This window comes from Cupressus sempervirens, chromosome 3 (genome assembly GCF_028749045.1).
Source record: "Cupressus sempervirens isolate cs-2001-9-10 chromosome 3, ASM2874904v1, whole genome shotgun sequence".
Lineage (NCBI taxonomy): Eukaryota > Viridiplantae > Streptophyta > Pinopsida > Cupressales > Cupressaceae > Cupressus > Cupressus sempervirens.
The window spans coordinates 598,580,744-598,603,704 of NC_143120.1; the positions used below are offsets into that span (position 1 = coordinate 598,580,744).

The 22,961-nt window shown below is 35.6% G+C and overlaps 1 protein-coding gene across 2 annotated transcripts in view; it reads left to right on the top strand.

Annotated features, from left to right (window-relative positions):
- Window positions 1–22,961, top strand: part of LOC149568091 (ARM repeat superfamily protein) — a 338,742-nt gene that overhangs the window by 240,323 nt on the left and 75,458 nt on the right. For both annotated transcript variants that reach the window (XM_089821094.1, XM_089821095.1), the window contains exons 22-27: window positions 19,210–19,296; window positions 19,417–19,645; window positions 20,315–20,358; window positions 20,478–20,819; window positions 20,928–20,980; window positions 21,105–21,153. In XM_089821094.1, coding sequence (XP_089677220.1) covers window positions 19,210–19,296; window positions 19,417–19,645; window positions 20,315–20,358; window positions 20,478–20,819; window positions 20,928–20,980; window positions 21,105–21,153 — 804 coding nt within the window. The remainder of the gene's footprint in view (window positions 1–19,209; window positions 19,297–19,416; window positions 19,646–20,314; window positions 20,359–20,477; window positions 20,820–20,927; window positions 20,981–21,104; window positions 21,154–22,961) is intronic.

A 22,961-nucleotide genomic window follows, 5' to 3' on the forward strand; every position in this document is an offset into this window, starting at 1 on the left:
CTAGATCCAATGAGTGCTAAGTGTTCCATTTATTCTCATGAGAGATGGATTCATGTTGAATCACTACTCATGAAACATGGGTCATCGAGTTTGACTCAAAATCACACAGTTAAATCCTGATATTCACATCACAATTTGACTAGCTGTGGAAATCATCTCCTACTTATCAATTGATGAGCTTAAGGGGCTTTCTAATGAATGGTTCATAAGGCACAACACTTGGTGAAGGTTTTGCAAATGGGGTTGCAAGCTTTGGGTTTAACTGTGGAGGAAACTCCGTAGTTAAGCGCGCTCAGGCTGGAGTAGTACTGGGATGGGTGACCTCCCGGGAAGTCCCGGTGCTTCACCCCTGTGAGCATCACCTAGATCCAATGAGTGCTAAGTGTTCCATTTATTCTCATGAGAGATGGATTCATGTTGAATCACTACTCATGAAACATGGGTCATCGAGTTTGACTCAAAATCACACAGTTAAATCCTGATATTCACATCACAATTTGACTAGCTGTGGAAATCATCTCCTACTTATCAATTGATGAGCTTAAGGGGCTTTCTAATGAATGGTTCATAAGGCACAACACTTGGTGAAGGTTTTGCAAATGGGGTTGCAAGCTTTGGGTTTAACTGTGGAGGAAACTCCGTAGTTAAGCGCGCTCAGGCTGGAGTAGTACTGGGATGGGTGACCTCCCGGGAAGTCCCGGTGCTTCACCCCTGTGAGCATCACCTAGATCCAATGAGTTCTAAGTGTTCCATTTATTCTCATGAGAGATGGATTCATGTTGAATCACTACTCATGAAACATGGGTCATCGAGTTTGACTCAAAATCACACAGTTAAATCCTGATATTCACATCACAACAAGGTTCAGACTGCAAACACAATAGGCACTACAGCTAAAGTCATTTGGAATGTGTGTTTTGGCTTGAGTGTGAGAGGATGGAGACAACTTTCACTTTTATCTCCACCAAGCAATAGAACCTGTTTCATGGTCAGATCACAGAGAAGAGGTTAGATAAAATTTTGGTGTTTGAAGAGAAAAAATTAATGGATAGTGATGATTTTCTTAGAGCTTTCTTGTGGCTGTCGTTGTGACTGCATTATTTTGGAGACGCAAATCCTCTAAGAATTAGATTGGATGTAGCCCCAATCTATTGGTGTGAATTCAGCCCCAATCTATTAGTGTGAATTCATTACAGAGTTTACCATTAGGTATTCAAGGTACCAAAGGAATAAACAATGGACATGTATGTTTCGTACCAGGTGTCTTATAGCCACAAGCTTTTATGTTGGTATTGTAGCTGAAGTTTTGGGTGTTCGAGTCGAGAGCCCCCTTCTGTGAAGGATAGAAATAGTTGTGCTGCATTAGAAACATTCATGCTAAGAGTATGGTGAGATTCAACTACTTTCTAGTGTTCTGAGATTGCATTGTTGCTATGACATTGAATTGAAGATGTTTAAAGTATTCTTTGGTGTTGACATCTGAGATACGAAGATGGGTAGTTATGCTTATATATGGGTGTGAATGACTGTTGGAGTTCATGCAGCGTTGATGTGACTTAATTGTTGGTGTTTGCAAATAGTAAGGACAATTTGGTAGTGTGTAAAAAGTCATTTCATTCTCAGTATTGGTGTCGACAGTCGCTAGAAGGAGAGAGAAAGTTGTCTTAGGTTGATATTGGATTGTGGAGTTGCAAAAACATGTTTGAGCAACATTGAAGCTTCAAAACAGATTTCTCTCAGTCAGCTAGTATAGGAACCCCAATTCTAACTTTGACAAACACCAAATTGCTTTACTTTTCAGATGTTTGACATTTCATGAAACACTTTGCATGGAAGCTCTTGCTGTCTTTAGAATGTTTGACAGATTTTGGACCAGAACATTTGATCAAAACTGCATCATTTGGTAAGACATTTTCCAGATTATTAAAACACCACAACCAAGACCAAAACCTTAATACAATTCAAATAACATGCGTACTTCTTCAACCTTTATTCCTAGAGTGGAAACATTCTGGAAAACACAACTGAACAACTGTCATCTTCAAGTATATAACATTGCATATCCCTTTTACTGAACTATTGATAAATGGCCCCAAGAATATAACACTACAGAACTCACAAATATCATTGTCACAATCTCCAAAATACATATATGTCTTCCATTGTTCTGTAGCACTGAATACATGCTTGTATTCCACTGCTCTATAGGTTTAGTAGCAGTAACATGTCCAACACACAACCTTACTTCTTTCGGATCAGCTTCCTTCTTCAAATATACCTGAACTTGTCACCAAGAATTCTCGACCATAGTGTTTGAACAAACACAAACACATCTCAAGCACAATGTTTGACTTCAGTGCCAACGAGACGATAACACACATACATACATTTCCAACAACAATCCTAAACTGAAGACAAAAAGGGAAACATCCTAAAGAAACTAAGATGACCATTAAAGAAACATGAGGGTATTTGAATACCCTCCCTTACTGGTCATTATTTTAACTCAAGAAGAAAATTTGTAGGTCTTTAGGTCAGAAAGGCATAAAAGGTTACTCCCTTCTAGTCGTGAATACATATAAAAGGATTTTGCCTCCTCGTCAGAATGCTTTGCAAAATGAACCTACTTCTTAGACCTTCTTTGAATTTGCAAAACTTGTAGAACTAATCGAGACATCCAAAATCCATCAAAATTGATGTTAGGAAACAAAACTATCCCTCCTAGAAGCCAAAGTCAGCGAGAACAACTTCTCAAATTGAAAGCACAATTTTGAGTGTAACTTTTTTATCTTTAAAAATATGTTTTTTTGAGGAGAAAACTTTATCAAAACTAGATATGATTTTTAAGGAGAAAACTTGATAAATACCAAACAATAAAACATCAGTGAGTAGCTGGCACAAAATCCAAGACACAAATCAACATACATTTTTTTACTTTAGGAAAGACAATAAAATCCTTGTACACAATGTTTTTCGTGGGAATAGTCATACAAAAATCACAATTACTTTTCAGGAAAAATTTCTAAAACCTAACTAGAATTTTTTAATTAAAAAGATACTAAAACAAGAAATAAGCCCCTCATCTCCACCTATAGCTTCAACCCACAATGATATAAAAAAAGGGCGAATTGTGGTTGAGATAGATAAGGGAGGGCTGGACCCCCTCATTGATATATAGTGAGAGGGACTCGAATGACGTTTAGCCCCATCCCTTCCCTTGAATTCATACAACATAGGGGTTTAATTCCCTCCCACACCGCCAAATGCAGTTGGAGCTCTATCTAGTCGTACCCCATATTCCATATCGTACGATAAGGTGAGTAGATAGGTACTTAGGTGGGATGGGAGGCCGAGACACATATATGGATAGATAGAGGATGAATATTGAGGAGAAAAGTAAAAACCCAAACAACAATATTTATGGAGAAAAATCAGAAAATCCATGTGGACATTTTAATGGAAAAAATTGGGAAAACCCATACAAAACTTTTTTAACGGGAAAAATTATGAAAACCCATTTTTTGTAAGGGAACTAAATGATGAAAACCCAAACCAAAACATCTCCAAGTGGCCAAACAAACAAACAAATATGTGTGCTAGGCACATTGCAGGGGGATGAAGATATCGTAGATCACAATTTGAAGAGGTCATCTACTTAGAGCAAAAAAAACAGGATTGCCATTCGGTGTTTGCAGAAAATGAGATGCATTCAGTTGTGCAACCTGAGTAGATGTGAGTACATAAAATATACAAATAGAGCCATTGTGAATTTGAAAACGTAGGTTTCAACAAGTTTAGAGTGGAAAATTAGAGCTATAATTTGTTGAACTGTTTTGATATTAAAAATCGTAAAAAAATATTCTCAACAAAAATCCTAGATCATGGGCCTAAACCCGAGAGCAAATGCTTGAAAATCACACGGGGAAGGGTCTCAAATACAGATCCAACAATTTCAACAAACCCAGAAATTAAAAAAATTAAATACAAAAATGGATATGGATAATAGATACCCTTAGCTTGAGAGAAGCTAGCTAGTAACCATCAAACACAAATTACAAAACTGTAACACGAGTTATTGAGTCAAAAACCAATGCCTGAAATCTTGGGCCCTCCCACAAGAGAGCTAGACCCAAATTGACTTCCACTTTAATACCATGTTATGATAAATTGATGGATTAATCAAAGTTGATGAAGCCTCCTTAAATACATTTACAATGATGATGTTTCTAAATAAAACTATCATGAACTGTAGACAGAAAAAGGAAGCTTCCTAAAGAAACTAAAGTGGACCATTAAAGAAACATTAGAATATTTGAATATGATCAATAAGTTTGCAATCAATTGATATCCTCAATTTGATGCGAAATGAGTGTTGCTGCGAAATAACATGGACTCTTGACTATGAAGAAACATGATCGTCAAACTTTTTATAGCTTTTCATCCTCAACCAGTAACAATAAATAAATATTGGTTGACCATTAAATTATAAAATACTAAACAATATCAAGGGATAGCAATATCACAATTATAAAATAGTTTTTGAGTTTGACTCAAAAACTACACAGTTAAATCTTGATAGCAATATCACAATTTGACTTGCTGTGGAAAATATCTCCTACTTATCAATTGATGAGCTTAAGGGCTTTCTAATGAATGGTTCATAAGGCACAACACTTTGTTAAGGTTTTACAAATGGGGTTGCAAGTAGAGTGAGTTTAACCAGTAGGGATCTTCGTAGCTAAGCGCCCTTGAGATGGAGTAGTACTGGGATGGGTGACCTCCTGGGAAGTCCTGGTGCTTCACCTCTATGAGTATCATCTAGATCCAATGAGTGCTAAGTGTTCCATTTAGTCTCATGACAAATGGATTCGTGTGTGAATCACTACTCATGATATGGGTCAATGAGTTTGAATCAAAAACTATATAGTTAAATCCTTATAGCAATATCACAATTTGACTTGCTGTGGAAAATATCTCCTACTTATCAATTGATGAGCTTAAGGGGCTTTCTAATGAATGGTTCATACGACACAATGTAACAACCACTTTTCTCGGGTCTTAACTAATAACTAGCATATCAAAGAAATACAGTTATTACTTCACATTCATAGGAAGACAGTTATATCAGTTATGTTCATGTGAATGAGATTAACGGTTACAATCAGTTAAACGAAAATTTTATAACTAACAATTGAAGACACCATCAATGAATTTAACAAGGAATTTAAAATCTACATATCGTAGAATTCAAAACCGAAATCTGTTTGGGGATGCTTTTGCAAAACCCAAGTTAGTCCATAAATACCACTTAGGAACAAGTAGCTATACCACTTTATCTAAATGATAATTACTATCAAATACCACTATATCAATGAGGGCATCAAATTCCATTATATCATTTAGGGCATCAAATACCACTGTATCAATTAAGGCATCAAATACCACTGTATCATTAAGGGCATCAAATACCATTGTTTCATCTCTTCTCCTTCCATTGCTAACTATGGCAATAACATTCAGTTAGAAAACACGCTCATATTCATTATCAAATATATGAAAGACTGAAATAACAATGCATCAGATAAACCTATCTCTTGCATATAGATATATTCCATGTTCAGTTGGAAGATCAACCGATCTAACTGGTTACCAATTACATTGACGAGAAAAGCCACTTTCATTAAGAGAAATAACTTAATCAGTGATATAAATCAATCCATCATTTCTTCTACTTGTATAAACATCATAAATGTAAAATACCTGTTACCAGCAAATGTTTGAATGGTTAACTTATCTTTGTTTGGTGCATGTCCTGACATCTTGTGGAGAGGGGAACATTGTTAGGGGCTTAACCTCCCATAATCTTTGTTTGGTGCATGTCCAGCTACAGACCTTTAAAATATCCCCACATAATCTCATTCGAGAAAGGCCGTCCCTACCCGAAATAGACATGGAGCAACTTGACCAGCCATTGAGCATATTGGTAGTTAATTCCACTACTCGACTTGACAACTGAGTGTACTTGGACAATCATGAGCTGACTTGGATGTTTTAGTAATTTCTTTTTAAGATGTTAATGCAATTTGAGAATCTGATCATAGTTTGCTCTTACTTGCAAGATTCCTCTCCTCTTCACCCATTCACATAGCTTCACTAGCCTTAGGTGCATCACAGGAGACTGCTATAATAATGAGATCTTTAACATATGGTTTCCTTGAATACCTTCTGATTCTTACTACAGCTGGTATAGAACAAATACCAGTAAGTTAGAGTATCATAATATAGTATTTCAGACTCTCACAAGATTACTTTATGCATAATATAGTAAAGGACATATTATGGAACTATGATCTGCCCTTGTGTGGTTATCATGCAAGATCAGAAATAAAAGAAAGAATCAGAGCTTATGCCTTATATCAAAAATAGCTTTGCATGCAACCTACATGTTACGCATTTGCAGATGATTGAAGAGCAATTACAATGATGTCCATCGCACATGAGGGTGCAGGGCTGTATTAGTAATATCACCTGAGAATCTCAAACAAAAGAATAACATAGAGAAGAACCAACTCATGTGCTTTCAAAATCGATAAGCTCTTGGCCTTTTGGTTATGGCCAGTATGCATCATACAATCATGCCATCGTGGAAATACATCTTTTCAACGATCCACAAGATAAGAACAAATAAAGGGAGCTGATTGAACAGATTTCATGACCTGGATATGCTGGTTATGATTGATATCGTGGCTAGCTACCACAAGCTTCGATCATGCAACTAACTTCTGAATCATGATTTAAAGCTGGTAATAAATAGCGAGTCTTCGACTTAGAGCAATCAAGAGTGATTAAGAAATGAACTTCCCAGCCCAATAACTAAGGCAGCGGGAAGTGTATCATATCTCCCCGTGCGCTCCATTAGTTATCAAGAAGAAAGTAGGTGGTAGAGAGTTACAAAGCCAACACTCAAAAAAATTGAAGCCACCGATTCAAATATTTGACTTATTATCTTGCAAGTAATAAGCCTGATGAAAGAAGAAATAATAATAATAATGGCTCATCTTCCTAATGTTTTAATGTATAGGCACAATGGTATCTATGTCTACATGTATTTGCACGTACACCTACACATATACATGCATATACGTTCTTAATTTGATTTCCGCATATATACATATACATGCATGTACAAGTATAGGTATCTAGGCATCATGGTGTCGATATATTAAGACATGCCTAACACACCAGGAGGTTCCTCAAGTATCTCAAATAATAAAGGTAAAAACTTGTTCTCACTTTAATAAATGCTTAGTGTTCTCTTTTACTATTAAATGATATGTAATTTAATAAGTTAGCTCATGGTCGTCCAACCTACACTCTTGCTTGCCTAGTCGTTTACCCTTAGCCATGGTGGATTAGGGCTCTTACCTATTTGCCCAGAGATGGTGGTGCCCCTCCATGCCCAATTCCTTTTTGGCAATGCTTCCCCCCTTCGTCGTGCTCCTGCAAAGGAATTCTCCACGATTATATCATATTTACCATAACAAGTTATTATTCATAAACCATCATAATGGCTAACCACCATTTTACTTCCCATGATGAATAACCAACTTTCTAAGATTTCAAAGTAACAATATAATAGCATCATAACGATTAACTACCATGCCAACTTCATATGAAATTATAACAATTAACCATCTTACCATTTCACATGATCATAACAAATTTTAACTGTCAACTGACTTCACTTGAAACCTCAACGACTATATGAACGTTTTAAATTGGGTCAAAAATTGGGATGTAACACACAACACTTGGTGAAGGTTATGCAAATGGTGTTGCAAGCAGAGTGGGTTTAACCTATTAAGATATTATCTCCTTAGTTAAATACTTTCTACAATGGTCAACTACTTGTCTGTAGTTCATCTTTCAGTCTAGATAGGAATGTTTCCTATCTTGTCTCTTTAGTCTTTAGTCCAGATAGGATTTTTTCCTATCCTGTCTTCAGTTTTGTTTCTAATTTCGTCTTTAGTCTACGTTGTTTCTAAAAAGAAACAACGTCCTTGTAATTCTTTATAAGGAACAGATTTGTTACTCTGTTAATCAATCAATCATCTAGAAATCTGTTAATCTGCCAATTCTTGAATCTTGTAACATGGTATCAGAGCCAGGTTCATTATTATTTCGAAAATTTATAATTTCTTTTGAAATTATAAGTGTATAAATTTTTCAAAATTATTTTTGAGTTTTTTTCACAAAACTTGTTTAGGGTTTCTGTTTTTGTGAGACTTTCATCTGTTTGAATCTTGGAGATTAGTAACCAAAAATAAAAATTGCATATGCACTAGTCTCAGCTAGGGTTTCAAGAACAAACATTTGAAAATCACGACTTGGTCTCTGGCAGCCTGCAATTTCCATGTAACTGAGAACACATGCGTCCAATGGTTGCTCCTATCTAATATTATCTGCAACTCACATCTTCCATTGACGATTTCTCTGCAAATCGCTGCATCAAATCTTGGCAATGCTCGTGATTGTCTCCGCAAATTGTGTCATTTTTTGCAGATGTCGCTTTTTGCAATCAGTCCAAAAAATGCACACCTGAACAACATTTTTTTTGAATGCGTGCAGATCCAGTGCCGTCTCTGCTAGCAAGGACATTCTTTGTGGAAAAATCGACTGTTCACTACCTCCAACCGCCATTTTTTTTGCAAATCTGACCTTCAATGGCTACTGACTAGGGTTTTGTTCAAAAACCCTAACTTTTTGGCTCGCAAAATTTTTCTAATCACATATTCTTGGTGGGTTTTTCGAGATCTCAAATGGGTCTTCATCAGATTTTTGTGGGTGCCTTGTTTTCCATGCCTCGATTTTTGAGCCTACAGATTTGAAATCCAACTTCAGATTCTTTTTGGGTTTTGTATTAGTTCTTCTGGGTACCTTTTTTTCTAGGTCAGAGTGGAATTTGCCTTGAAATCCGTGCCTGTTGAATTTTAGTCTTGAAGTTTGTACCTGAATTCTTTGAAATGGCATCTTTGACTAATCTGATGTTGGAGGGTAGTCTACGATTCAATGGCCGCAATTATAACCATTGAAAGCAGCACATGTTAACCATCTTTGAGTATCCTCGTTTGTATGAAGTTCGAGTGTTGAAAACGTTGGGCTGCCCAAGCAAGGCAAAATGCTTCCCAGGCAACAACACAAGTTGTCGAGCTTCTTGATCAAGGCGAAGTTGCATTTTTTGCCTTCTGAATCTATTTTTGTTTTTATGGGTTTGTTGATTTTCTCCTTAAAAATCATTTCATGTTGTCTGTAATACACAAGGTTGCGTGAGATTCTGGGTTTTATTGTTTTTTCCACAAAAACAAAGTTTTGTAATTACAATCTGTTTTGAGTCATAGCACTTTTTTGGCAAAGCTTCTTGGTTTCAACATTTTGTAGATCCAAGGAGTGTCTCAATTATCCCAGAATGTTCCAACATCTGTACGTTGACCATTAAGGGAGGGTATTAAGATATTATCCCCTTAGTTAAATACTTTCTATAATGGTCAACTACTTGTCTGTAGTCCGTCTTTTAGTCTAGATAGGAATGTATCCTATCTCGTCTTCAGTTTTGTTTCTAATTTCATCTTCAGTCTCGTTGTTTCTTTTAGAAACAATGTCCTCGTAATTCTTTATAAGGAACACATTTTCTCCTCTATTAATCAATTAATCGTCCGGAAATCCATTAATTTGCCAATTCTTGAATCTTGTAACATAACTGTGGAGGGAACTCCGTAGTTAAGTGCGCTCGAGCTGGAGTAGTACGGGGATGGGTGACCTCCTAGGAAGTCTTGGTGCTTCACCTCTATGAGCATCACCTAGATCCAATGAGTGCTAAGTGTTCCATTTATTCTCATGACAAATAGATTCATGAGTGAATCACTCCTCATGATATATGGGTCAATGAGTTTGACCCAAAAACTACACAGTTAAATCCTGATAGCAATATCACAATATCAAGGGAGACAAGGCTAAGGTTGATACATTAAGGATTCAATATTGATTAAAGAAAAATTAATATAAAGTTATAAACTAATCGATACTCTTATGAAGGAGCGCATCACTAACTATCAACATACCGATTATGGGAAGGACTAAGAAGGTATCCTAATCAATAACTATTGCTAGCAATTCATTAAAAGAGATATCAAAATATTAGATAATGAACCGTCTACTAACCAATTTGTTTGGAAGGATGTGATCATGCAGAGATGTACCTCTCAAAGACAACCTTTCCATTGTATAGATACAAGAGTTTGAACCATTCATGGAGGCATCAAATATATGTGTAAGAACATTCAATTAGAAGAAAAATATATTTTCTTAAAGTTGATTGAACTCTTAGTATTGAGCAAAGGATAATAGTAATATTATTCTAGAAATGGTAATGTAGAAGCAATGATATATATGTGTGTGTGTGTGTGTGTGTGTGAACTTATAATGCATCTTGGGTTTGTTGTAATACACATTAAGACATGAACTTAAATTTGACATTAATTTCCCACAAAGTGATAGGAGAAGGCTTGCAATCAAGGGAGAACCGCTAAGAGCATCCTATTGTAGTGAAAATTAAGGGAGAATAGCTATGAGGGCATCATACTACATTGCAATTGAGAGAGTACTGCTAATGGCACCCTATTGCAATGGTATTTAAGGGAGAATAGCTAGGTGGGAACCTTACTACATTGTGATTAAGGGAGAACCACTAAGGAGACCCTTTTGTAGTAGCACTTATGGGAGAACAACTAGGAGGGCACCCTATTGCATTGCGATTGAGGCAAAATTATTAAGGGCACCATATTGCAAGTACGGTTTCAACCTGCACCTTAGGTGATTAGTAGTGAATCATTATTAACTCCACGCACAGAAGAATGGTAGAGGATGGGTGGAGGGAGAACTGCGATATCACTCCACATCTTCTACAGTTGGAATTCACCTATCTATAATTTAAGTATGCATGATTAAGAAGATATATCTCTTTACTCTGTTCCTTGATCAATTTATGAATAATGTTTGCATTATTGAATATATGTATATACATGCATATCTTTTTGTATGTTGGCATTGTGTTTATGTGGTAAGTGTAGTATTTCAAATTACAAATCACACAATTAAAGAAAGCATTTATTTCATAAACCCTGACCCTTACCTGTTATAATTGTAATTTAGGGAAGCTTCTAGGCAATTTAGAAAGGGGACATTGCAGCTCATTTTAATAATTAGTATATAATACGCTAATTATATATATTTATCAGTAAATGGCCAAACCCTTGTATATTATATTTTTAAGAATAAATGAGACATTACAGAAGTTTTCTGTTCAAACGAGCACTAGTAGGAAAGAACGGAGTAAGAAAACCTCCAGTCTCGCCCAGGACCGAGGTCTTATACGATGTACAAAAGTAAAAGGGGCATACCCCAGTATTGGTGTTTATAAATATTTGCTTCCAAATTTTTACATTAATTATTAAATTCTTAGCTACAGTAGCTCTTATACTTGAATTTTGAATTGAGTGTTCAAAGAGAGGCTTAGGTTCCAATCTCCTTGTATCGTATATCTTCCCTTAGAGTAGTAATCTTAACAATATCTACATGATAAGACACATCTCGCTTCCAATTGGATATTAGTATTTATAGTCAAAAAGCATGAATATATCTAAAAAGACCAAAACCAAAGGACAAGCCAGGAAAACATCGCATAACCCAAGAGCAAAACAAGGATAGAAAAACATGACGAGGAGAAGATAGAAGGGAAGCCAACAGCACAGCCAAGAAACCAGAGGGAAATAGGGAAACTGCCTTATGCAATACTAAAACAAGGCTATGAATCAAACTAAATGAATAAGAAATACTTAAGGTGGAAATGAGCAGATAAAAACCAGAGTAAATAAATTGAGGTACTCGCATGCCTTTAAAGATATATTACTATCTCTGACTTGTTAATTAAATGTAGCAAGAGTTGAATACATAATTCATGAAGTAACTATAGTACCAATCATCTTGTGATAAACCATGAGTACTGAATACTAAACAAAGCTAGTCGAAAATAAACAATAAGAGTGTCTTAGATCCCACATACAATTAAGAGGTCTGATAATATACTTCATCATGTTTACATTACTGTGAGCTGGCTCAACCCTGACAAGGCACCATATAATCTAACCAAAAGGAAACTATATCGAAGGTAAGAAAGAAGCAGAGCCCACCTGACAAAAATAGGGAAAACGCTATGATACTAACACTACAACAACACCCAAAACACGGTAAGGATTTGCAAAGCCTATATTGGCAGAGCATTAAACTATATAACCCTACCACCAACATGAAAAACATATACTAAATATCCTTGATAGAACCTAAAAAGGCGCTAGACCAAAAATCACCCTCATACATTTAGGGCTGAGCTTCCTCCTCTTTCCTCCAGCATACCATAATAATAAGATTTGTCGCTTTGTCCACATTGTGTGCCTTTGAGCCTAGAGGGAAGACATAAGCCCGTAGTTCTTTGCTGGTTTTCAGCATATTGGACTGAATAAATTCCAGCCTATTGAGATCATCGAAGGAAACATCTGGTTAGATGTAAGTTTCAAACATGTGTAACATCTAGTTCAATGTAAGCTATGAGGGCATCATACTACATTGTAATTGAGAGAGAACCGCTAATGGCACCTTATTGTAGTGGTAGTGAAGGGAGAATAGCTAGGTGGGAACCTTACTACATTGTGATTAAGGGAGAACCACTGAGGACACCCATTTGTAGTAGCACTTATGGGAGGACAACTAGGAGGGCATCCTATTGCATTGTGATTAAGGCAGAATTATGAAGGGCACCATATTGCAAGTACGTTTTCAATTGCACCTTAGGTGATTAATAGCGAATCATTATTAACTCCAAGCATAGAAGACTGGTGGAGGATGTATGGAGGGAGAGCTGCAATATTACTCCACATCTTCTATAGTTGGAATTCACCTATCTATAATTTAAATATGCATGATGAGGAAGATATATCTCTTTACTCCATTCCTTGATCAATTTATGAATAATGTTTGCATTATTGAATATATGTATATACATGCATATCTTTTTGTATGTTGGCATTGTGTTTATGTGAGTATAGTATTTCAAATTACAAATCACACAATTAAAGAAAGCATTTATTTTGTAAAGCCTAACCCTTACCTGATATAATTGTGATTTAGGGAAGCTTCTAGGTAATTTAGAAAGGGGACATTGCAGCTCATCCTAATAATTAGTATATAATATGCTAATTATATTAATAAATAGTTATTTATTTAATATATTATACATATAATTTATTGATGTTATTTATAATTAATATTATATTAATCAAATCAAATATAATATAATATGACAATAAATTAAAATATTTAATATCATAATATATAAATAATAAAATGATTATATAATAAATCATTAATAGAACTGATGTAAAAGATTAGAATAAATAAAAATCTATAAAAACATTAGTAAAATTATAAATAATTCTAATATTGTTTGTGAAAGTTAATAGTCAATATTAATATCTTTATTATTTGTATTTATAATCATACACCCCTAAATTATTTGAGCTAATGGGTGTATGAGAAAAATCAAATTCATATGATGAAATGATTGATTGTCCTTGGAGAACTTGACTATCTTCTATGCCACCTTCTCTAGACACTAGTTGATTTGGAATTAGGACAACATCTATTCCAATTACAAAAGCAACATCGTCATCATTTTGTATTAAAGCACACATGGACTCTATTGTTTCCTTGCACTCATCATTCTTTTCAGAAAAAAAACCATTTCTTGATTACACTTACCAACGTTGATCTCTTGATCAGCCACTTAAAAACTTGAGCACCGTTCCTTTGGTTTATTAGCAAGATTAGGGTCTATGATCTCATCAGTGCACTGACTTGTAATAGATGAAATGCATGAGGATCCATCTTCATTCTCTTTGGAATCACAAATGATTGCCTCATTCTTTATTTCTTTGCATTCTCCTTGGAAGTCTGTCCCACATTCATCAAGAGAGAAGGTGTGCTCTTCAACTCATTGTTCATCTACTTCTCTTTATTCGAGTGAGACTTAAGCTTCTCACATTGTTTGAACACACTATGGACAAATGCATGTGATGCAATTACCCATTCTTGATTCCAATCAGCCTATAGAATAGATAAGATGTGTTGTGAGAGAGCATCACTTTCAGGAATAGATATAATCATAATATTCCTTATTGCTGCAAAGACATCTTTATCATGTTTGTTCCTAATAGTGATGAATAATTGATGAAGCATGTTGTAGATCTAACAATGCATCTTCGGGTCCAACAAAGGGTTGCTTTCTCTGGTTTATGCAAATATGTTCAATATGGAAACCTTCTTGAGTAGTGAGAACTAATCAAGTCATCCAGATCTTGAAAATTATAACAATCAGGGGCAATACGTCTATAGTGTCATTGTCATCGGGTACTAGAGGTACCAAGATTCTCATAATCTTATGCATCAAAAAACCATTGACTTGATCTCATTATCAAGATGTCTCAACAATGTTGTTGTCTTAAACATAGCTGGAAAACTTGCCAAGGCTTGAAAAATAAATTCTAGGAGAACTCAACCAGTTTTCGGCAAAAACTTGAGAACTTAAAAATTGCTTAAATTTTATTAGAAATGCATTTTTTTTTTGTAAATTTCAATGAGAAGATTCATCCAATGAATCAATAAATGAGAATGCAAATGAAAAATCTTAGTCTAGATATATTTACACACAAAGTTGGTATGAAATCACATTCTCGTGAGGAACACTGATGGCAGGAAGCAAAATAGTAAATAATTTATGTAAAACTAAAAGTGAATCCATAATTAGATTGTCCTCATCTCAACTCTAGTAAAAATTAAGGGAGAAGTAGAAATAGAGGGTCTAGTCCTAGAAGTCCACATCGGGCATGACTATGCCTCCTTGCTCAGTATGTTTGACTCACTCTGTGGCTCATCCTCCATCTTGGATGTTGCTTTGCCTCTAGCTTCTCAAGTCTCTAGCAATAACTACTCATTGAACTCAATACCATCCACTCTGAAACCAAAATCAACCGCCTCCTCCATTGCCTGCTTCTCCAAATCATTGACGTCATCCTTCTCAAAAACTTTGCTTCAAATCAGTTTGGAAGTGTTTGCAAGACTATTTTCCCCCTCAGAAAAATACAAGTGAAGAAGTGAGAAATGAAATTAATTTGGGACATTTTTTTCCTTTAAGTGTTGTTATAAATCTACGACTGAGTTTTTTACAGAAACTCACCATGTTTTTATAGATTATTTTTCACCAAAAAATTGACAAGTTTTTGGCGCCAATAAAGTTGTAAAAACTCACCAAGCCAAAAAGCTGGACCAGTTTTTGCAACTCGTAGAGTAGTCTAGCACTGGTACATCTATGGTCTTAAAGAGTTTTTTAGAACAAATGATGGTTGCAACAAATCTGAAGGTGGCTACTCCGCCAAATACATTCATCTATCTAATTCAAAGTGTTGCAGACAACATTTCTTGGTTGATGTTCGATCCCCAATTTGTTACCAATTTCATGTAGAGACTTGGTCAACTACTGATTGTCTTTTGATGCCAAGCTTCAATCTATAATGAAAACTGTGAAATTCCCCAACATGCTAGCAAGACTACCAACTCTGATACCACTATAAGAACCCCTTGTCAATATGATTCATTTTGTAAAATATTGGTTGCATGATATTTTGTCAATAACTTTGAATGCAAGGTCCGATTTGGGATTTGTGATTTCTTGTTTTGTTTTAGTTGTTTGTTTTGAATGCCAAATGATGAGAGAACATGTAGAAATGAAAAGGTATGATATGTATAAAATAAGAAAACATAAACGATAAATTTCTCTATGAATACCACTTTATTAGCCTCCAATCATGTCTGATATTTATCTGATAAAGTTACAACAGAAAATTGATTACTTCAGATATGATGTGTATTACATATCACAATTAATCCTCACACATTTGGAAGATGGGATGGAAGCCCAACAACTTGTAGATTGGACGTTTGCCTCACCAGATGACCATAATGGCTGATAACAACAGAAAATTTCTTCAGAAGTTCAAATGTAATTCACTATCTTTCTAACCCTTGTTCAACCATTCCAAAATATGGAAACCCATAGGCCAAAATCACATAAAACATTCTAGCTATCATAGAAATATTATTTTACCTCCAATGACTTCCAAATCTCAGTCCAAATGAAGTTGCTCTAGCTGGAAAAAACATTACAGTGGACACAAAAAAAACACATAGCAGATGTATAACTGCAAATAAATGATATATCTAGCTTCTCAATGCCAAATACTTGCACTCATTGTAAATTTTGGAATGAATACTAATAGGCTGAATGGGTTTTCATCCAAACAATTGAAAGACAAGGGTTTTTGTCCTCATATTTCCTATAAATGAAAGCCAAAGCTCTCAAAATTATTAGATAAGATAAGGTAAATCTATTAATGTCCAACAATAGACCATAAATGGGTCTAAGGTACTGAAAAATATACAAACAAGGCCACAACCAGCAGCGGGAGAACCAAATGATGTTTGTGGAAAAAGCAAAATAGGAAAGCAAAAAGATAGAATTCGGAGAGCCTAAGTACTCCTCATAGGCACGAAGTATTCTAGAAATGAAGGGTATGGTCTGGGTTGAAGGATATGGTCTAGTGTAGAGGTGTGTATGAGCTTTGGGCCGTCTCAAGGAGTCACTTGAGGTAGAGTGATGTTGCCAAGTGAACGCTCTGCGAAGTCTCACAAATCTGGTATGACCTAAAGAAAGGCTGAGCAACCTCTTCATCCCCCAGGTAGGAGACCCAAGAGTGAAGGAGGTGATGAGTTGGTCCGAAGTTTGTCTTGATAGGAATTCAAGCTCAAGAGTTTGATCATGAAGTTGCATGACCACTTGGAGATAAAGGGAAAGGCGTTGTTGATTGGTGTAACTGAAGAAAGAAGACAAGCTCCTGCACCCCTTGAACAAGCAGTAGAACCTCCCCCTAATCTCTTAGTAAATCTGTAGATGTCAGTCTTGATGTGCTCATTCATCTCTTACCAAGAGGGAAGGGTTGAGCAGGGATATCTAGGGAGAATTGAAAGGGAGTAAGGCGATCCATTGAGATCCCAATTCAACAAAGAAAAGTAGAGGCCTGGGTGAACCAACAACAAGCTCTTCTAGTAGGACTAGACCTCATAACTATCTTGAAAGAGCAATAGGCTAGGTAAGAATATTTGTGGCGACCCTCAAAGGAGTTTGCAAAGCCTCAAAGACGATGGAGATACCAAACCAAATCAAATATAGTCCCAAGCCCTAGACGATGAGCACCGAACTCGCCCTAGATAATACTGGGGAGGGTGGACTGGTGACATTCGATAATGTGCCAAAGAGGGAGTGTCTTGACTCTCTCAACCGAAGCATCGTCGAATTCGAGGACCGAGGGCCCCCAAATTATAGAATTGTAGAAGACAGTCTGTTTGACCAAAGAGTACAAAAGGGACATCTTGGGTGTGGTATCCTGAAAGTGATGTTTGAAGCACTGTCTTTAGCATAGCTAGGGAACCAAGCCCTTTATTGACCGAGGGCTGCATGAAAGGTCTCAAGTTGAAATGGAGTTCGGAGAACATATCCTCCTAGTAGGTACCAAAAGAAGTAATCTCAATCTCATCACCCTGAAAGTAGAAATGGAGATGTGAGGTGTTCAAGTAGTTGAAGACCATCGCCCAAGTCTTGCCTATGTTCCTGACTAAGTAAATTAAATGACTTCCTCAAATCCCCTTTTATATTCCTCTCATGAAGTTTCTTGAAACTCTATTTAAAACTCTCATTTTTATAATTTAATATTTAACATGCATATGAGAAATAATAATAAAGTGACCCCGCTGTATAATTTTTTTATTAATATAAAGACACCTTAATAATCTTAGAACTTTAAATGTTGGCACCCCATTTGTCATAATTATTAAGTACTTTATCACGTTCATGTACCAAACGCACACTTGAGCCTTTATATCATTTTTAATCATAATGACAATTAATTATATTAAGTATCAATACCAGATTCAACTTTAATTAGTTAAATTAAACCATTAAACTTTTTTAAATACCAAATATCAAACCAACAACTAATCCTACCAATTTTTTGGCTACAACCCTAGTGACCTTTGAACATCTATATGACTTACCATCAATAGTATCAACCCAAATGTTCAAGTGACTTACTAAAAATAGGAATTGGGTGGAAAGGAAGCCTCAAAGAACTCTGGAAGGCAAACCGCAAATAAAAAGATGCACTGAAATGGAGAGTACTAAATCGTGCTGAGATGGTCAGCCGAAACTTGAATTACCTTCAGAGGGCCGTCTAATCACCATCAGCCTATGTGGACCACTAATAATAGAATAACCTTTGGAATTAATTGATGCTTAGGAATGTGCAAGAATGGGGACATTGCAAAATTGACAACTAGAGACTCATATTGAGCAGTTATGCCTTTTCTAAGGATTAATGGAGAATTGATCATGGCACCATACCTAATTATACCATTTACACGGTATCTCAGATATATCTTAAAATGAATTCTAATTCTGCTATTTCACAATGATCTATCTCTGTGCTTTGCCCAGCTACATGACAAGTATATGGTATCATGTTAATACAGAGAAGAATGTCCAGAATTCTTGTAGAGACAACTTCTCAAGGCTTGCTATAATCTGTAGATAAAGATCCTGCAAGAGACATTAGGAGTGATTACATTTTCTTGTAAATTAAGGAACCCAATTTCATTTCTACGGCCCATGTGGTGATGATCTAACTGAATTCCTTTCACGTCTGTTTCAAGTGGAGAGCTGTTGGTATGCAAATTTAAGCGATCTAGTAAAATAAGACATGCTATGCTTGAGGCCTTGGTAAATGCAAGGATGCAATAAATAACACGAACAATTCTAATAGTTCTTTAAAACTAGTTTATCTACCTTATTTGAATAGCTTGATGAAAGATGTATGTTGATGGAGTGAAACAGTAGTGAGAAAATTAAAAATTTGTACAATGTTAGAAGTGATACACAATTTTTTTTGAGTTAAAATTGCTTGGTTGTAGAGCTGACCTGATATTTGAAATCAGGAAATATCTACTGCCGTTCCAAGGCTCACAAGAGACACGAGTAGCCAATATAGCGACTTTAACATCTTATCTTCTCTTAATTCTCAAGTAAGTTCTCTTGCCGAAGAATTTGTTGGAAGCTTTTCTGTAAAGCCCTTTTGCACAAGTACTGACTTAATGGAATCTTTTTCAAATACATAGTTAATTTCTTGTTGTCTGTTTACAAAGCTATTTGAGAGTTCAGGTTTGATGAGCACATCAGCTGTAAGATCTCTTCTAGCAGCATTGTGCCAGTTGTCCAATGAGTCCTTGACTGGAGCAAGCAGTGGTCTGGGTCAGACCACAGGCGTTAACACAAGTCCTCTAGGGACCTCAGTGGCCGCATCACCACCACAAACAGCAAATAAGATTTTTTCTGTGGAAAGGATGATAGCCGTGCTTGTAAACAATCTGCATAGTATGCTATTCTAAACTATACTTTTAATTTCTTAATCATTTAGATTAATTGCATTTGCACATAATGCTTGCATTGAGAAAAATTATGACCCATTTGCCTTGCATTTGAAAAACTAAAAGCAATCTGAATGGCATTTTTTTCACCCTTCATACTCTGCAGAATATTTATTTACTGGAAATACATTTTGTCAATTAGACATTGCTTGATGCTTGACAAATTACAGCAGCTAGGTAATGTTAGCAAGAAAAAATCAAGCAATGGGTTCAACTTTTGTTCGCTGTGTTAATTTTTGGCTTGCCTGTGCCTCTTTTTCCACTGCCCTTGCCTGTGTTTTGGAGAACTTTGTGACTTCCATAAAAAAACATTAGAACTTTAAAGTACTGAAAACCTTACTTCGTTAATAATAATTAGACATTGCTTGATGCTTGACAAATTACAGCAAGTAGGTAATTCTAGCAAGAAACAAGGAAGCAATTGATCCAACTTTTGTTCACTGTATTAGTTTTTGTCTTGCGTGTATCTTTTCCCTTGCTTCTTTTTGCATTGCTCTTGCCTGTGCTTTGGAAGATATTTTGTGCTTCTGTTAACAGTCATTGTAACTGTAAAATATTGAAAACCTTAGTTCGTTTTGGCTTACTGAGATTGTCATACAACTTTTATGATAATCAGGAGTTGAGCTTCTTTGGGAACAGGTTATTTCTCATTTTCTTGAGGTGAGGCCACTTTCCTCGATTGATCTAATTCATCTTTCCTATAAATCTTCCTCAACTTCATCTTTCTTCTTGAGAATATTCAAATTACCCAAAATCAAAATTCCATTGGGATTTTGCAGCTGTCAGAAAATGGGACTTCACTAGTAAGAAATGTGGCACTTGATGCAATAGATCGCTCTATTTGTGCTGTTTTAGGGTGCACAAAGGTTCAAAAAGAATCTTTGCTGTCATCTTCCGTACACTCTGGAGTTCAAAGTGAAACAAAATATGATCAGTACGAGTTAAAGTCAGAAGTTAACAGCACAGGGAATGATTCTAAATCTGGGAGTGTTGCACACAAATCAAATCCAGAACCTAAGACTTTTGAATGCACTGTAATTCTACCCCTAAAATCATTGTACCATATTCAAAATTCTGAAGTTCGTGCTGGTGCACTGAAAATTTTGTTACATGTTCTAGAGGTGTGTTCTTGTGCCTTCAATAATATTTATAAGTGTATGTTTTTCAAGGTTTTAGCTACATAATAATCTATTTTTGGTGTTTTTCTTCAACTGCTTTGTTTATGTCAGAGGCATGGAGACAAACTATACCATAGTTGGCCAAGCATTTTGAATTTGTTAAGGTATTTTAATGATTCTGTTGGTGCTAATAATTGTTTCTCCTTTCTATTTTAAGCATATAAAGATAATCTTTCACTTGAATTTTCTTGTAATAATATTTTTAAATATTGCTGAAACCTGTGGCAGGTCAGTTGTAAATGCATCAGAGAAAGACCTTATACCATTGGGATTTCAGGTACATTGGCTGACATCTTTTAGATTGCGTTTTTTTCCTTTATAGGAGGTTTGCTTCTCTTTTTTTCCCGTATTATATATGGTGCAAAATATGGCAAGTTCATGATTGGTTGCTCTCAAACTCATGGACAACGATATCATTCTCTCAGTGTGGGTTCGGTATAAGTATATGTGTTTTTGTTGAGCAATTACCAGCTATTCATTTTAACACACTTCTAAGGAACATTATAAATAACATTAAATGGAGCATTTTTCATCGTATTGTGCTGCTGATTTTGTTGGTCAAAGTTGTTCAGTGGATGCCCTCCAGAATCTGGCTATTGGAATTTTGAAAGATTCTTTTGTAAAAGTAGTAGTTACAGAACTCATGTAACACTGCTATTGAGTCATGCTGAAACCATTACACAAGTCTTTGCTAAATTTGAAATGATATAGACACCATCAACTCATTTTTCTGCATAAATGTACTATATTTGTTAAACTTCTGTATAGGACAAGAGTGAAGCTGACAATATTTGGGCTGAGCATGTGCAGTAAGAGAGATGTGCATTGAGAGCACTTAAAGTTTATGTTAGTTGGCTTTGCTTGTCGGGTTATGCTAAATTGCCATTCTGTTAATTGCCATTGCTTATGGTATGCAATTATGTTTGTGAACCTTTTGAACTAGTAAAAATATTATTAGCTGCAGTTGCAGGAAGATATAAATGTTTTGATAAGGTAAAGATAAAGATCAATTTATTTATGTCCAAGAGTGACCACAAACGAGTCAAAAGGCCTTTGGGAATGGTATGTGGAAACCCAAACAACAGGAGCCCCAAATGGTGACCAGAAACCAACAAGAAAAGAGAAAAGAAGGAACCAAGAACAAGTAACAAACTAGTACCCCAACAGGCCGGGGGGGTGGAATAAGCAAATGAAATTAATATGAATATTTGAATGTTTAGAAAATGAAAACTTGTAGACATATTTGACAACATTTTTTCTGGTTCTCCATGAGTTTCAAGTTTCCCATTGTGGAACTTGTGGTCCATTGTCAAGGGATGATCAGTGCCTTTTGTGGGTGAATTTTGGCAGAGTCAAAAGGCCTCAGACTCGGCACTCTAGCCAAAGAGAATATGCATACTTCCATTTGTGGGGCAACCTGATTAGGGAACAAATTGGTTAAAAACTTGGACTAAGCTAAAACTTGACAGACCCAAACTTGATTACGACTGGATGAATCAGTAAAAGCTTGGTAAAAATTTGAGATTTAAAAAACCACATGTTCCTCCAAAAACCATACATTTTCTGCAAAACATTTAGAAGGCACATAAAAGTGTGAAAAAATCATAACATATGTGCAAACACTGAGTTTAGAAAGGTCATAGGCAGCGCTGTCTTCATTTATAGGTCAGAAAATGAATTCGATTCACATCATAGTGTCATGACCATAAATTATATATGCATATTTATATTTTAAAAAAATTATTTGTGGAGATAAGTTATTGGTTCCAGTAGGAATCTAGGTACCAAAGTTGAAAACTTGGGTTTGGCAATATCTCAACTGACCCAAAATTCTTGAAAGTCTTAGAATCACCAATAACTTAGTGAAAAAATTGGCAATAAATCGACACTTTTATTGAACATTTGAAAATATGCAATTTCTTAAAATATTTTTAAAAACACACACATACACACCAAATTTTTTAGAACATGTACTGATTTGAGATATCCACCATATATAAATCAAAGTTCTGAGTGAAAGAGTAATTCATAGCAATTAAAACTTAGTAGATTAGCACAGTGATAGAATCATACACCAAAAAACAA